General features: G+C 40.5%; 1 protein-coding gene across 1 annotated transcript in view; it reads left to right on the forward strand.

Moving 5' to 3' along the window:
• LOC110484562 (sodium channel protein type 5 subunit alpha) overlaps window positions 1-17,471 on the forward strand; it is a 214,478-nt gene that overhangs the window by 111,401 nt on the left and 85,606 nt on the right. Inside the window, exons 14-16 of the mRNA XM_085563330.1 lie at window positions 952-1,190; window positions 6,665-6,838; window positions 8,239-8,595. Of these exons, the coding sequence (XP_085419456.1) occupies window positions 952-1,190; window positions 6,665-6,838; window positions 8,239-8,595 (770 nt within the window). The remainder of the gene's footprint in view (window positions 1-951; window positions 1,191-6,664; window positions 6,839-8,238; window positions 8,596-17,471) is intronic.

The following is a 17,471-nucleotide window of genomic DNA, read 5'->3' on the forward strand; positions in this document are numbered from 1 at the left end:
CTGCCTTGGGAGAGGAGGCTGTTTATGAACTGATTGAAATAACAGCCTTGGCTGAAGTTTTCCTGTTATCAGTGCAGCTTCTAATTATATAGACTAAAACCATAATACAGCATTCCATGCCCATAAAGGAATCAGAAAAGGAAGGCATTGAGCAATTCTGCTGATCATCGTCATTTAGCCATTAACTGTCTTTTTTGACTTTTTTTTTTTCACCATTTAACACAAATTATACTTATGAAGCTATTTCAATTCTTTTGTGCATAGGTAAGATGAGCATGCAAAAGTGGTATTATAGGCAAAATTTAAGAGCACCTTTAAAAAGCACATTTTTAGTAGTGTTTTGAAACTGGCTTGTGTGCTCCCTGATTTTGTCTGTGGGCCTTTCGGAAAAATCAGATATTTAATGCCTTTTGGGATTGCACATCAAGGACAGAAACTCTGTTGACAACCAGTGATACTCTGGTCCTCAAGTACTTAAATCAGCTTTAAATCTTGGATTTAAGCTCTTTCATCTCTTATCTGCTTTAAAAGGTATTACTTAAGATACTTTGAAAATGTGACTGGGGAATGAAAATTAACATATTCCAATCTAAGTTAAATGAAGATAGTGTATTTTATCCATTCAAAATTAGCAAAATGGAAAATAGAGTAAGAATCCAAGCCTATATATAATTCTAGACTTCACATATTTAGTGTGATTCTCACTTTTTGCCTGTGACACTTTTAAAAGGTTTTTACTTTCAGAACAGGTCACTGTCTGCTAAGTGTAGGTCAACTGGCTAAAACCCCAATGTGTGTAATTTGCCAGCCTGTTAGGACAGGAATATTTTTATCTTTGAAAAAAGTTTGGGGTAATTTGTGGGCCTTCCTCTCTGTAATGAGTAATTTTAAGTGTTCTCTTGTGGTATAACTCAGTGTGAATTGACTGTGACTTTGCTGCTTGTGACTTAGAGCTTGAGGAATCGCACCAGAAATGTCCTCCCTGCTGGAACCACTTTGCTGTTAAATTCCTCATTTGGGATTGCTGCCCACTTTGGCTTTTAATCAAGAAATTTGTCAAGTTTGTGGTAATGGACCCATTTACCGACCTCACCATCACCCTGTGCATTGTGCTGAACACGCTCTTCATGGCCCTGGAGCATTACAAGATGACCAAGGAGTTTGAGCACATGCTGTACATTGGCAATTTGGTAAGTGAAGTGCCACCTGAGGGGTGGATTTCCTGCTTTTTAAAGTTTTGACCATGGCTTGGGAATGTCCCATTTTGATAACTTCCAGCATTGCTTGGCATTTGTCAAGCAAGTCCTCACAGCTACCTCTTTCTGAAGAGAGCTGAATGAAGTGTCTATTTTTATCAAGCTAACATATTCTGATCTTATTAGCCATGGTTTTGGGCTGTTCCTGATAGATATCTGTTTAAGGAAATGAGATAAGCAAAAGGTTAATGAGCTTTATTCAGGATTTCTGGTAAAGCACCCATAAGGCAGCATCTCTTGGTGACTAATAGTGACTTTTATGTTAAAACAGAAACCTACAGAAAAAAAAGCAAGTCAAGATCTTGGAGGGAAATGGAGCTGTGTTTGACCATGGTTGATATCTATGCTGGAAGGTGCCTGTAGTGCATCTTCTACATGTGGTGGGTGCTATGAAAACCCTGGGGCAAAGGGGACAGGGAGCAAAGCATGGCCAATGCTTTGAGGGGAAATTTAATGTGCAAACCAGAGCAGGTGGATGTAGAGATGCAAAGCAAGCAGAGACCACACTTGTCCAAAGAAAAGCAGAGGGACAGCCCACAGTCAAGATGCAGGGACAGGAGAAAAGAATTTCCAAGGCCAATGTGATAAAATCTGTGGCCCAGGGGGGCACTCAAAATGGAATCTTTTTCTTTAATCATGTTTCTTTCTCTAAGTTATGTTTAAAAGTTGTCATGTGTTACTGCTTTAAAACTTAATGTCTAGAATCCTTTTAATTGTAAAAGAATCTGAATTAGAAAAGGCACAGGCCATCTAGCCATGGCATGGTGGAATTGCCCCTAAGATGTAGTGGTTGCTGCAGAGATATCCTACAAGAACATAAGTGATCTGGAGAATCTGGAAGGTGGATGCTGCTAAGTTTGCATTTGAGGAGCTCACAGCAGACCTTCAAAAAGCCCTGTTTAATGCTAGGCTAATCACTCACAGAGGGTTAGATGTAACAGGCTGCAGAGGCTGCAGTCTCTCAAAGCTGGATTCATGTCACCTGATTTTAAGTATTTAAAGCCTAGGAGTCTGTGCCAGTTGTCTTTGTCTCTTTCTAAAGTCAGTGGAAAGTAATGGACAGTTTCAAGCCCCGTGAATGTGCTGTTGCAGTGACATTTGCTTTTGGATAAGGTGAACAGTGGCCTGCAGGGCTGTGACTGGAGCAGCCCCTGACCATGGTGGGAGCAGAGACACTGCAGATGTGAGACCTGCTTCAGTGAGAAGCCTCCCATGCTGGCAGGCTTGGGTGGGGAGTAGCAATAACCAGGCATTCTGTATCAGTCTTAGAATACAGGATATAACATATACACTTATTTTTCTTTACCCTGGTGCTTGTTATTTCTAGCTGTGGCTTTCCATGGGCAGGTTAAGGTTATTCCCCTGTCGGAATCTGAGGTATTGATGATTCTGAGATTGTAGAAAGTCTCTGTCTTTCTGCCCCATTGCCAAAGCAGAAGCCAGAATTGGTCTGTGCTGGTTTCAAGGTTGTTTATTCTGTTTATCTCTAACATGTTCTGCTGCCCTGCCCAGCTCTGTCCTGCAGGGCAGCGTGTGGGGCTCTGCCCTCAGTGGGATGTGACAAACATTCAATACCAGAAACTCCCTGGGCTGGATTTACAATAACGTGCCAAGATCTGTCACCTACGTTGGACAGTGTGTCCCCAGCCTGAACCAACAGAAAAATGCCAACACCACAGTGAAACATGGAGGGCATGGAGAAGGAGAAAAAGGACAAGGCACACCCAATTTCCTCCATCTTGTCCCCCTTTGGACCCCTCATCTAGAATCCTAAAATTTTACTTTTGCACCCGTGCCACACTTAATTATTACTTATATCAAACACTCAGAGCTTGTAATTCATCCTGTAAGATTGAAAACTCTTTTGCATGGACAGAGATCACAGACAGTGTCTCTGGGGGCTCTGTCTAGGGGGGTTCCTGACCCCTGCCAGGGTCCCAGACCTTCCAGGGCAGCCAGAGGGAAGCTCTGGATTCCTACATTCCCCTAGGCTTTGGGACCTGTCTCCAGTTTTTCAGCTGATGTGTCTTGGCAAATCTCCCTGTGTTGTGCTAAGCAGAAATCTGTTTGGGTCTCTCTTGCTCCAAACCCGTGCTCTTGCCCTCTGCAGAAAGCAGTAGATAAGGATAGCCTGGAAATCATCTTACAGGACTGCACCCAGCTTCACTTTGCAGCCAACATTCCTTCTTGTTGCTCAACAATTTGTGGCCTTCTAAGATGACTTGAAAAAATTCCTTTGCATCCATCAAAGCAGGTGGCAAAGCTGCCACTTCCCTCTCTGGCATTTGGGATAGTCAAGGTGTCTGCTCCTCACTCTGCTTTTGGCAGATCAGCTTCCCCCTTTGGAGACCACAGGCAGTGAAACTTTAGCCCTTGGCTTCCCTCCTGCCAACACAGCTCCTGTAGGCCTGCCAGGGCTGAGCAGGGCTGTGCCAGGTGCCATCAGGAAATTAGACAATCAGTAGAGACAGGAATTTTTGCAAACAGGGAAATTTTGCAGAGAGACACACCTTTTTTTTTTTTTTTTTTTTTCCCAGAGAGAGAAATTTTACAGAGCAAATATTTGCAAAATTTTGCCAAGAAAAGAGAAGAAAAATCTCACTGTGGGTTTCTTAGCACTGTTTCTCTTCTTTGTGCTAAAGTGTAAAGTAAGCAAAACAGTCTGCCTGCATTTTTTGTAGCATGCTGATGGCTCAGGGCTCCCCTTCTCTTTGAGATCCCAGCTTGGGTCTGTGAGAGCCCAGCCTGTCTCAGCTCACCCTCACCAGCTTTACTAAACCCGCACATAACTGGATTAATTGTGAGCAGAGCAGGTCAGAGAAAGGTAACTCCATTTTGTGGAAGATTTTGCAAAGTCATTTGTAATGAAAATTGACATTTTCTGCAATTCCCTGTGAAAGGGAAGGGAGTCCCAGCTCCAGGGCAGGCTGCCAGGTGACTGCATCCCCTGAGCTGCAGACTGGAGCCCCCCCTCTGCCCCCACGCTGGCTGGCTGGCTGTCTTCCCATTACATCTAGCCCTCTTTGAGTGATTATGCTAGCATTAAACAGGGGAAATATGAAAGAGGGCAGGTCTTTGGCTTTTTTTTTTGGCTTTTTTTTTTTTTTGGCTTTTTTTTTTTTTTTTTTCATTTCTGAGAGAACTGAAAGAATGAAAATGGAATATAGATTTTCTTTCTCTGGATCTGCCAGTCACTGGGGCTCTCCTGCTGTGATTGTCCATCATTCAGCATCTGCTACTTGCAGGCATCCCTTACAGGAATGAACATTTTCAAATGTGATCACAGGGCCAGTCGAGCACGTGTACAGAGTTCATCTGCCCACGCAGTGCCACCACTTAAAAAATGAGTGGAGACAACAAGACTCCTTCAATTTCTGTTTTCCTTTAGAAGCTGAGGTACCATTATGCAACATTAAAGCCTAAATGGCTGAAACGACAGATAAAAGGGTTTGGGGTTTTTTGTTTTTTTTTTTTTTTTTAAGACAAAGTGCTCCACATCAGCAGTGTCATATTTAGCACCAGTGGGATGTTAAGCTACTTGTTTTCTTTCCAGCCTTTATCACAAGAAGCACCCAGCCCCTTGTGCAGGTGCAGTGGACCAGGTGCTGTGTGGAATTTGTGGCTGGTACACACACGACACCTGATGCCTTCAGGAAGGCTCAGACATTTTGCTGCCTTGCTGTGACATTTCCTTCTCAGAAAGCTATTGATTAAAATGATTCAGGCAAAGAAAGTGATCCTCCTGAGTCATTTTCTCAGCAAGAGGGTTGCATAATGTGTGCAGCGTGGTCTCGTCGTTTTTTAAAGCAGTCCCCTGGATACAATTTCACAGGCATCCAGTTTTGTCTTGCTCTCTGTCCCAGGAAAAATTTGAGCATTATAGTGGGAATCTTTGGTATCTCTAACCCCTGTGACTCAGAAGTTCTTTGCTAATTAGAAATATGAGACAGGTTGTTTGTTGTGTTCTTGGTATGAGGCGGTGATGGGAAGTTGCTCTGTCCCAAGGTATTGCTGCAATCCAAGAGATCATTTTCCTGAGGGGAAACAGAAGGTATTTTCCATAAGGAATTGTGTAAAATGGCCACTTGGAACAATTAATTCCTGAAGCATTACAGAGCAAAGCCAAGCACTCTGCAAATTCAGGCTATGATAATTTATTTTTATTCTTTAATATCATAATTGTATGATTTTACTCTTTGCCTTTCATGTCATAGTGGATGTCTCATCTCTGTTGCTCAGAGTTGATCAGTTTTGCTGGGCTAATGTTGCAAATATTCAACTTCTTGGAAGGAAAACATTTCTCCTTGACTGTATATTAGTGGTACATGACCTCTGGATTTGCCCCCCCTGTTTTGACCATCAAAGTGTATTAATGTTGATTGTTTCACAGAAAACCATGTATTTTAATTTTACAGATATCCATTTCTGCAAAGGTATACATTTCTATTTCAGAAATTCCAGAATTTTCCAGAAACACAAAGCTCTGGGCAGCTTGTACTAGGATGTGACATAAAAATAAAACAGTATATGACAAACCTGGTGTCCACATTTTGTCATTTTAAGTTGATTGCATTTTAAGTCATTTGAAGTAGCATTGCACTATGCATTTAAAACATCACTTAAGCAGGGCATGCAAAGGTACAAATCTGATTCTCCGGGATACTTTACAGGAATCTATTAAAAGTGAATTTGCTATCAGCAGCCTTCCTTTCCCTGCTCCCTCTGCCTCATAGGTAATATCTATATGTTGTTTTAAAGAAAAATGTTCCAATTAGAAACTCCAACATAAGACATTTGAACTGGGTCATAAATAACCAAAGTCTTCCCAAGATGCAGTGAGAAGAAAATTGCTGTGACTGTTTGTAAAAATAAAAAAAAAAAAACAAACCCACCAAGACTCAAATTAGAGTTTCTAATTGTCTTGGCTGCCAGCAATAACCTCAGAATAACTGGAGGCATGCATTGCCCTTCTATTGATAATAAGAACAAAATTAAAAGGGATAATACACCAGCTACACTGCAACCTAAGTAGCCCTTAACACTCTCCATTCACTTAGCTTTCTCCACTGAAATATATAGATTTAACCTTTATAAAAGACACCTTTTCACCTTTTTTTTTCTTTTTTTTCCCCACTGTGATTATTCAGATGATGGAAGGAGATGGATTTGTATGTCCCAATCCAGATCCTGAAGTCAGATATCATTATAAGTTTACATCAATATCAGGTGTTATTGTGAAAAGACTAGACAAAATTGTAATAGAGATAAAGAGTCAGCCACAAAAAAAGCAAGTATTTGTTTGTAGAATGTCTCTGGCTTTCTGCCGGGTTCACCTGTGTGAGTGGAAACTCCACAAGCAAGGAGTTGTACTTAAAAGGTTAGTTTGACTTCATATTTTCTTTCTTCAGGTCTTCACTGGGATTTTTACAGCAGAAATGATCTTCAAAGTAATTGCCCTTGACCCCTACTACTATTTCCAACAGGGCTGGAATATTTTTGACAGCATAATTGTTATTCTAAGCCTGATGGAACTGGGTTTGTCCAGCATGGGAAACCTGTCTGTTTTACGCTCCTTTCGACTGGTAATGGTCTTATTCTGTTCTTAACCATCTTTTTTTTTTAATTACATATAAACTCTGACATGAATGCAACGTATTTTCTTAAAAATGCATCTGCCTATAATTGCTGCAAGCTGGTGAACAGTATGTGACACTAATTACTGTGGGATAAATGGAATTGTTCCAGATTTACATCAGGGTAAATGAGAACATAATTTGATTCCTTCTAGCTGTGCCAGGTACTTGTAGCACACTTAAAATATTTGAATTCCAATTTGTAATAAAGATCTGCCATTTTATACCTGTACACCTGTTAGTACAGACAGTAGAAAATTGATAGCCCAAGAAATGCAAGAGCTGATAACTTGTTGTTTTAGGAGCTGTTATTCCTAAATTATGTTATAAACATGCCACTGTTCTTTTAGATGTTGTCAAAAGAAAATGTCTTTGAATTATTCAGAGAGATTTTTTTTTTTTCTAGAACTGATCAGCATAACATAGCATCTGTCTTTCACAGGAGCTCCTTAGCTGTCAGCTCCTTTGTTAAGCAGGGGACAGTGGTGTTCTATTAATGAGAGACTGGCAACATGCTGGAACAGAAAAGTACTTTCCTTGCCAGCTTGACATTTGTGTTGCACTTCATGTACCAGGATGTCCATGCTAATAATTCTGGCCATGATATGGCTTCGAAATTTTAAAGATCAGAAAAATAAGCTTACGTTTATCAGAAGAAAAGAATTTTTTTAACCCAAAATTCTCTGCACTGCTCAAAATAGTAAATTTTCCATCACTGTCCTAAGTGTCTCCCTCCAGTTTTTGGAGCAATCCTGCTTCAATAGGTCTTAATTTAAACCTTCAGCTGAAAACTCAGCACAAGGGCTAGGCACCATTTACATCCTTAAAATAGGTCTTAAGTGGGCCGTGGGCTGGCACAGACTGCGTGATCCTCGGCACAGAGGTGATTTTCACCCTGGGAGCTAACAGCTAATAACACCTGAGTGAGACTTGCTCTGAAGCACAGAGGAATTCCTCCTCTCATTGTGAGACCAAACCTGAAACCCCTTCCTCCAGATGCCTGCCAAGCTGTTTATTTTGAGGAAGAAAGGCAGCATGAAAGAAAAAAACTAAGAAATAGATTTCATCCTTCCATCCTTTCCCCACCAGTGGGGGAATATGCCATTAAAACCATGTCTATCTAACCAGGCAGAGCATAGCTTAGGAAAACTTAATTCTCATCTGAGAAGCCCAACTGATGTTTTATTAATAGAAGTAATGAGGTTAACAGGAAGTATGGCTAAAATCACCTTGTACCACACACACTGCAGCATTTAACATCTTTCACGTTTTACTCACTTTAATAATTCATTGGCTGAAATGGCTGATGCTTCTGTGAGCTGACACTGTTGTTTATGTTCTGTTCACAGCTGCGAGTCTTCAAGTTGGCAAAGTCCTGGCCCACCTTAAATACTCTCATTAAAATCATTGGTAACTCAGTGGGTGCCCTTGGTAACCTCACCCTCGTGCTGGCCATCATCGTCTTTATTTTTGCCGTGGTAGGAATGCAGCTTTTTGGGAAAAGCTACTTGGACAATGTGAAGAAGATAAGCACGACTGGCAATCTGCCACGGTGGCACATGAACGACTTCTTCCACTCCTTCCTCATCATCTTCCGAATTTTGTGCGGAGAGTGGATCGAGACCATGTGGGACTGTATGGAAGTGGCTGGGCAGCCACTGTGCCTTCTCGTCTTCTTGCTGGTCATGGTGATAGGAAACCTGGTGGTGAGTTCTCAAGATGTTTTGGGGTTTTTTTCTTCCTTTCCTGGTGGGCCTGCGCAAAAGTCTGCATTTTTTAATCCAGAAATGGTAAATCTCACATTGCTCCATGATTTAATTCAATGAACCGAGTTGTCAGCAGGACAAATTTGTTCCTATCCCAAATATAAAGTTGCATTACTAGTTGACTAATTGGGAATGAGGACTTGCTGGATTTTTTCAGAAGAGCAGATGTTTTACTAGAAGCAATGCACATGGGTTGATCGCAGTGATTTTATTTATTTTGCCATACATGGGGCTGAAGGCTTTCCTGATTTCTTTTCTGTACAGGTGTATCACCTCAACTATCCCTGTTTAGGGACATATTTATATTTCCCTTCACTTCTGGCCCAGAACACACAAACCTTACCACAGCACTGTGTCTTTGAGAGGAGTTTTGAATGTCTTTAGCCTGCATGTTTTAGGAAGCTGCATGTTTTGTTTACAGTAATGTCACTGGCTCACTTGCTGGTTTTTTAATATCCCATAAGCCTGGCTTACATAAGCTCTGAACCTATTAAGACTGAATTATATTTCCCTGTTGACATCTTAAGGAGCGCTTTGCTGGCTTTCAGTCATCGTGGAAATGTTTTGCCTGTTCAGCTTACAGAGCATCTTTGACATTGTGGCTCTAATGGCCTTACTGTTTATGTAGTGAGTTATTTAATAGTAGATGCTGCTGTAAAAAAAAAACTGTTGGTTTTATGCTACCAATTGCTTTTAGTGGTTATTTTGCTTTTAAGTACCCAATGTTTTGGTTCTCGGCTGCTGGGTTAGAAAAGTTCTTGAAGGAGCTTATAGAAAAGCAAAGTGTGTTGCTTTCTTTACATTAACCTAAATTTTAACAGTTATTTTCACATGAAAATATTGATTGCAAAAGCAAAGTATATTTTTTAGGTTTTTTTTAATAAAAGTCAAAAGATTAAACTGTAATTACACAGAAAGTGAGAAATTATTTACTTTTTTTTTTCCTAGGACTTACCATTTCTATAAATTTTTCTTGGAATTAAATTTGATTAGAAGAGCTGGGGCAAAATATTACTTTCTTTATTTATGAAAAAACATTATTTATTCTATCTTTTAGGAGAGTTTAGCCTGAGATCTAGAAAGTTAATTTCCCCCTGCTATTAAGCAATGTGTTCTGTGTATGATGATGAAAGCTGGAAATGTGTTAAATTCTAGGGAAAATGTTAACATTTGAAATATTCATGGATTATTAAAAGATGTGAATTAGCAACATCTGATACCCTTAGATATTAACACTCATTAATGTGCACAAGTTCTGCTAAGGATGAAATCTGTCTCAGCAGAGACTGCATTAACATTATCTACGTATATTTAACCTTCAGTGCTCAAAAAAAAAAAAAAAAAAAGAATGTCCCAATGTAAAACCAGATATTGAAAAACTCTGTCTGCATGGAGAAGTTGAAGTTATTGGTCAGCTGAAAGAGAAAATTGCTAGCTTTACTTTTTCAGCCAACAGTTCTGTAAGGATGTGGCAAAGACTGATAAAGAGAAATAATTCTTGTGTTTGGGCACTCATAGAAAAAAAAAAAAGAAGGAAATTATTAATAGGTGATGAGGCAGTGAAAATAACAACAGATTCTGATTTATGAGACTGATCCAGTCCAACATGGAGATATCAAGGTGTGATTAGCAGGTAGAGAGGAGGTCATCTTACACCTCTGGCACCTGCAAAATTGTTGCTTTATTCAGTAAGAGTGAATTGAACTCACCAACTCCCTCTCATAACATCATCGGACACAAAAATTCTGGTAGCTTAAAAGCACCACAAGCTCTTTCAAATAAAAATACTCATGTGCAAAAACTTAAACCAGTAACTCCACTGCCATCTGTGCCAGCAAAGTCTCTCTTATAACTTGCTGAGATCCTTTTTCCTCCTCTGAGTTTCAAGAGTCAGTTCTGATAAAGAATATTATCTTCAGGTTGTATCTCATTTGGGCTCTAAATGCTTCCATAGTATCTGGAGGCTTGGACAAAATCTTGGTGTAGCATATCTGTACATGCTTCTAAATTAATTTTTTTAATCTGTCACATCTACCTTATGGTGATGTCTGTGGTCACTTTCCCAGCTGCAAGGCTGAGGATTACGGAGCAAACTTGCACCTGGACTCCTGTAAAGAATGCAAACTGTGTTGAAATTGTTACGACCACTGCAATTCTGTGGTATGTTCAGTGATTCGGTTTGCAGGTCTTATCCAGCCTCACTAACATAACAATTCAAAGGAGTGGTGAAGAAAAGCCAGGAAACCTAGAAAGTGCCCTGGGCAACATTGTGTTATAGAGCAGTCCAGTTGTTCAAAGGAATTTTAGTATATCTGTAGATTTTGGATTGTATTCATATATCCTGAAAATGTCTGGGACAATTTGTGTGCAGTGCCACATGAAACTATATTTAAGGCTGGTCAGCTGATGAGTGAATCATCTTCAAGGAGCTAAACTTTACAATACAGTTGGAAAACAATCTGCTGTGTAACTGCCTTTTGCACAATAAAGCTGTGCTGCTACTGCCAGGTGGCATTTTAGAGTCATTGAGGCTGATTTAGAAGGTAAAGCCAAGACAGATACATCATAAGAATTTCTTAATTATTTGTAAGAGAGAGCTTTTGAAACAGCTAAGTGAATAATTACTCTTTTTGTTAAGTTTTCAAAAGGGCTTAACGTATTTTTAATGTACATTTATGTTACTGAGGTGAACAAGGAAAATCACCAAGACAGGAGTTATTGAGATGATGTAGGAGAATTAGGGTCACGAGGCAGGTCCTGGTGCCCTCTGCTCTGGTGAGAGTTGATGTGACACCAGCCACTTCTCAGGGGACAGCTGTGTGTGCTGGGTGCTAACAACATGCATGAATAACAGTGACATTTCCATCACGGGCAGGACAGCCTCCCAACCTCATTGGGTGTCTGTGACACACTGGCCAAGCCACACTTGTACCCTCTGATGGCCACCAGGATGAAGTATAGATCCTGCCACCATCTCCTGAAGTGCCACCAAGGGCAGGACAGCCTAAAATGCACTTGCAGTCTCTGCTCCTGCTCCAGCTGGGCTGTATGAACCACAGAGCATCTCTCAGTGTTAAATCCACAGAGCTGCAGTTCATTTCCTGGCTGAGTTCTGGGCTGCTGTTGTCTCACCTCTGTCCCATTCACACATCCCAGTACATCCATGGCACATCCAGCCCTGTTCCCCAGCCCACCACAAGCTGGCAAATCACTGCTGCATTTCCCTGGTGGATCTTGCATTGCTGGAGTCACAAGCATGTAAACACGTAGGGTCTGTAACCAGGAAGGTGACACCTTAAGAATTTTCCTTCAAAGCAGAATGTAAGAAGGGAATTCCTCCTTTAGGATCAGCCCTAGCCATTTTTTTTCCCTGCTGTCCATTCACTCAGGAAAATATTGATGACATTTTCTGAGAACACTAAGGTAGAAAGCACCACCAATTTCTAGGGTAACTATCCTGTAGGCAGGATTGCATAACCATTATTGAATTAATGCATGATGCATGGAATTATGAAATACAAAGTGTAAGGTCATGCACTCAGCCCTTTTTAAATATTTATGTTATGATCCCGTAGCTTACCAACAGAAAATGTTTGAGAGCATATGTATCAGTCACTGTGAACATCTACATCTGAAATAATTACATGGAGGCACCTCTATAGTCAGATCCTGTTAATGGAGTCTGTGAAGTCATAAAATATCTTACCACCCAAAAAATCTAAATATATCAGACTAAATAGCCCCTAAAACTACCTATTTCTGTCCCTGCCATCCTAGGAGGCAAACAGCTGTAGAAATCCCCATGTGGCTTAATATGTTGACCCAAGAGGACCTTCTGGTCCTGTGTTTTCCCATGGTAATTTCAGTGCCTGGCAGCAGAGCTGCTCAGCAGGGTTTGGATGAGATTTGAAGTGACCACTTTGGTTGAACTCAGTGGAAACTTTTCTCTGAAAAAGTCAAATGTGCCCAAAACCTGTCTTTCTATTCTGCTTCCACATCTCAGGAAGTCTTTATGATTTTTTTTTTTTTTCTGTTGTAATTTGGTCCATGAGACAGGCAGAAATATGGAAATGTCACATTCTTGAGTGGAAGAGGCTTGTGCCTGCCTACATGCCTTTCCTACAATTCCATGTAGGAAAGGATTTTTGAAGAGGTGTTCTGGGAAAGTCCTGCTAAACCTCCATCAGATTAAAATCAGTGGATTCTCAAACTGGTCAGACACCTCATTATGAGTCATTCACCACCATTTCCCTCTTGAACAGACAAAGTCTGTTGATAAAATGAGTTACCAGAGCTGTTCTGACAGACACACAGTTCTGCAGCCAGGCAAGAAAGAAAAATCAAGTCACAGGGTATTGAGCAGCCTGGTCTAGTGGAAGGTTCTGTGCCTATGGCAGAGGGGCTGAAAATAGGTAATTTTTAAGGTCCCTTCCAACCCAAAGCAGGAAATGATTCTATGAATGGGAGCAATGCAGAACTTCTTGGTGCTTCCACTTCATCCTGTTCTTTTATAAGTCTCCCTCCTGACCATGAGAACATTATCCTGAGCACCACCAGTGCAACCTGGATGGGAATAATGGCCTAGAAGGAGGAGAAAGGCAAGAAAGATGAAGGGTCATTTAGCATGGAGGATTGTTTGGGTGGAGAAGAAAAATAACTACAGCCTTATGTGAAGCTTAATATATGAGAAGAATTTCACAGCAATTCCCTGCCTGAATCACTTTCCTAAATAACAGAGCCTAAGCAATATAAGGTGTCACTGGATCCCATGTGTCTATCTAATACTGTTTTTTTTTTTTTTTTTTTTGCTTTGTTTGCTAAAGTTGCCTTTAGTCCAGTGTTTAGAGTCAAGAAAACAGATAAAAAAAAACACAAAAGAGGCAGCTGTAATGTGTAGTGTGTAAATGTGTGAGACAGGGCTGATATTTGGATTGCATGGTCCTCAACATGGGGGCTTTGCTTCTGTATAAACCATTTTCCAGAATTAATTACTGAGTGTCACTAATTGAGCACAACAATCTCTAATTGAGGAACATAAGACTGAGTCTATGTGGCCACCTGTGAAGGAGAGCTGGTAGCCCACCCTGTGGGAATCCATCAGCTGGCTGGCTGTATGGGAGCTGCACAGGTCTATCTATCCCAGCTGGAATATTGTGGTCAGGGCAGAGTATGAAGAAGTTTAATAACACAGATTGAGATGTTCTTTTGCATTTGCCCTCAGTGCCAGAAAATATCCCTGAGCACATTTAATTTATTAGTGTAGGAGTATCCATAAAGTCCTGTCTCACTCAATGCTGGTGCTTCTCCATCACTGCAAATTTCTCAGCAGATCACGTCTGGGCTTGAAAGAGGCTTATGGTAATGTCAGATTTTCTCTTTGTTTAAATGAAATGGGTACAGAGAACAATCATTATCCCTTGTGGTAAAACCAGAAGTAATAGCAAAATAGCATCTTACAGGCATAGGTAAAAGTGGATTACAATTTTACATTTCAAGAACTCAGACAACCAAAGCATATTAGGATGGTCAAAGGTGGTCTTCAGATGGAGATTTGTATTTCTGCCTGACATGATAGGGCTGTCACTGAGGGAAGATACATCAAAACCCCAATGCTTTTAAAAGACAGGAAGCATTAAACCAGGGAATTTTGACACTATAAAACTTTTTAACAGGTGATGAAGGGCTGTTTTACCCCAAAAAGTATAAGGCCTCTTTAATTCAGACTACCTTTGTCAATAAATGAATGCAAATGTAACTCTAATGACATATGATAGCACTTTTCCAGCTATCTCCTTATTTTCTTTTCAAATTATATAGAAATATAGAATACCAAAGCCCCATTTTTGTGGGTTTTACTGTCTGTCCCTAGAGAAATGCTTAACACAAGGGTTAAAGCAAGACTTGCTGCCCTGAATCAAGTAATTATTTTTGCATTTTATGACAAACATGACTTACTCATGAGGGCCGCTGAAGACATTCACTGTGTGAATAAAGGTTAATCTCCTTGGAGGAAAATGTAGTATTTGTATTGCATTATTAATAAAAATTAAGTGGAATTTTAAAATATTGTGTGCCTTCTAATTGCAAATCTAACTAGGTTAGTTCTGCTTGCTGCAAATTAAAGCAGGTTTGGGAAGAAGGTATGACAGCCCAAATTACAACATTTAGGGTTTAGATTTTTAATTTTCAAATCACAGTAGAGGTCTGCAGTGTCCTCAGGCTTTACATGTTGTACTTCTGCCTCTAAGCACATACTCTCCTTGGGATCCATCGGTTCCACTTCTTGCACAATGGAAGGAAGAGAGGATAAGATGCAACTATGTGAAACCTGTGGAAAAACAGCTTTTTGCAAGGAGCAGGGAAGCCATAGGAGATTTGAAGAGACTTCAGGTTGTCCCAAGTCTCACATGAACACTCCCTTCCCTCCCCTCTCTCTCTGCACCCCAATGCTCACATCCTGGATGCTGCTGTTCACCTTATCTGCTCTTTCAGCAGCTCCCAACATTCTGGAAATATGCATTTGTGTTTTGGTTGCATCAGCTGAGAGGGCCAGCAGATAAACAGGCAGGAATAGGCATGTCAGGAGCAGTCATCGTCAGGACAGACAAAATCTGCAACGCAGCGAGCCAAGGGCACGTGGGACGCTGGGGAGGAACAGGACTGATCAGAAAGCTGCAGGAGCCATAATGAGAGCTGGGAAATACTGACAACAAGGGCTGGAGAGTTTGAGGGTCCAGAAGAAGCCAGGGAGCCCAAGGGATCATTAGTGAGAAGTGGAAGTGTCATTTGAGTCTGTCTCATCAGCTCGGGCACTTACGTAAGGGAGGCGAGTTTCCCTTCCCGAGTCACACGTGGCTCTGCAGGAGAGCAGCCCAGAATCCATCAATAAACTCAGCTGGGGATACAAAGAAAGTGGTGTCAGAACAGCTGTCAGCATGTCACTGCTGTCCTTGTGGCTTCCACTCATCTGCTCTCACGGCTGGCGGCGGGAATATTTGGTGTGATGCTGCGGAGCTCAAACCTCCAAGGGAGGCAGCTAAACCCCAGCACATTCCCAGCTTCTCCCTTCATCATTTCCATGCCAGCTACCTGAGCACTCCGTGTGTCCCAAAGCAATTTTAGCTATTTGTATTCCCCATTATCCATCCTTTCTTGAGAAGTGCTTGGGAAGAAGAGCACTCAGTTAGTTGTTGCTTTTGGGCAAGTATCTGGCTATATCTGCTTAAGTATTAAACATCCTCAGGGTTAAAGAAATGTCCACCAGAAACAGATGGCATCATCTGATGCTCAAAAAAAAAAAAGTCCTGACACCAGCCATCAATCAATCCATTGCCTCTGATGTCTCATAGTAGAGATGGAAAGCCTCCATCCTCTTGTGGGTTACTTTAAATACAAAGCTTTTGCCTGACACTCCAGGCTTTAAAAGCTGTGTGATTTATCAGTATCCACATAAATAACTATAATTTATTTTATTGGGTAGATATATCCCACCCCCATGAGTAACACCAGATGCTGGTGCTACAAAGTCTGGGGAAATTATCACTGTATTTATGGTGAGCCATCAAAGACTGCTGGGTTTCAAAAATGCCATTCTATGGTAGATTGAGTGGAGTCTGTTCAAATCTGGGAGGTTTAGGTCTGCTTCCCCCAAGATATGTGAGGGAAATGCACCTGAAAATAAATGGGAGGAGTGACTACTTTTAAAACCTACTTCTAAAAAGTAATTTGCTTCTTTCTGTCACTTCAGATTTATGGGAGTCTGTATCTGCTACAGGCTCATTGTTTCTTCTGAAGAGTTGAGTCTTGGCACTTGGTGACTAAATCTGAACTTACATCTTGTGTTAGGGGACAAATGTGTTTTCAAAGTATTATATGGTGTTCTTGTTGAACATATACTAAAATCTGTCAACTTTTTTCCGTGTAATATTCATCCACAAAAAGGTAGATATTTGAAAATATGACTAGCTCAAATCCCCATAGAAGTTGGCATACAGAAGAGGAGTGAGCTTTTGCTTCTGATGAAGCTCAAAGGAGGCTGAAAACAAAAAGAGGACTAAGTTTTGGTTTTTTAAATTTATTTGTGACATAAGGAATTCCCAAAGCAATAATCCAAAGCAGATTCATTAGTGGACTGTAACAGATTTTGGCATTTGGTGCAGATTTTCATTGGTAGAATCATAAATATTGCTTCTTGATCTATAAATGAGTCATTGAGATATATCAGAGAGAAATAAAATCTGTTAACAATGCTAGCGCCCTTCCTTAGGCATGTATAGAAGGGAATACAAAACTATCTTCCATTAACATTTATGGGTCTGAGATGTCTTGGAAATATGGAGGAGGAAGAATGGTAATACATTAATTCAATTGACCCAACCCCTTGGAAACCATCCTCATGCCTTTTGTTCTAATTGTGTTTCCAAATCAAAGATGTTTCTCTAAAAATATTATTTAAGCATTGAGCCCATTACATGAACTACTGACAAAATGAAATATTTTTAATAAGATACACCATATGTATGTTTTATGTTCTCATAGATATTTTACTTGTGAATATTCTAGTGGATTCTTTTCTGAGATTGGGTTGTATTCCAGGAGGTCGAAGGGGAGCTAAGTTATTATTTGGAAAACTGCAGCCCTGTTGATGTAGTAGGCATCAGCAGGGTAAATCTGTCCACTTTTTGTACTACAAGTGTCCTTGATTAATAGTGTAAGTAGGGGTTTTCAGTGGTTAAGTTCTTGCTAATAACTGGATAGTTATTAAAATCTAGAAGCACTGAGTCAAATTTAATTGGGCAAGAGTGTGCAAAGGTAGG

The sequence above is a fragment of the Lonchura striata genome, chromosome 2 (assembly GCF_050655825.1).
Source record: "Lonchura striata isolate lonStrDom1 chromosome 2, ASM5065582v1, whole genome shotgun sequence".
NCBI lineage: Eukaryota > Metazoa > Chordata > Aves > Passeriformes > Estrildidae > Lonchura > Lonchura striata.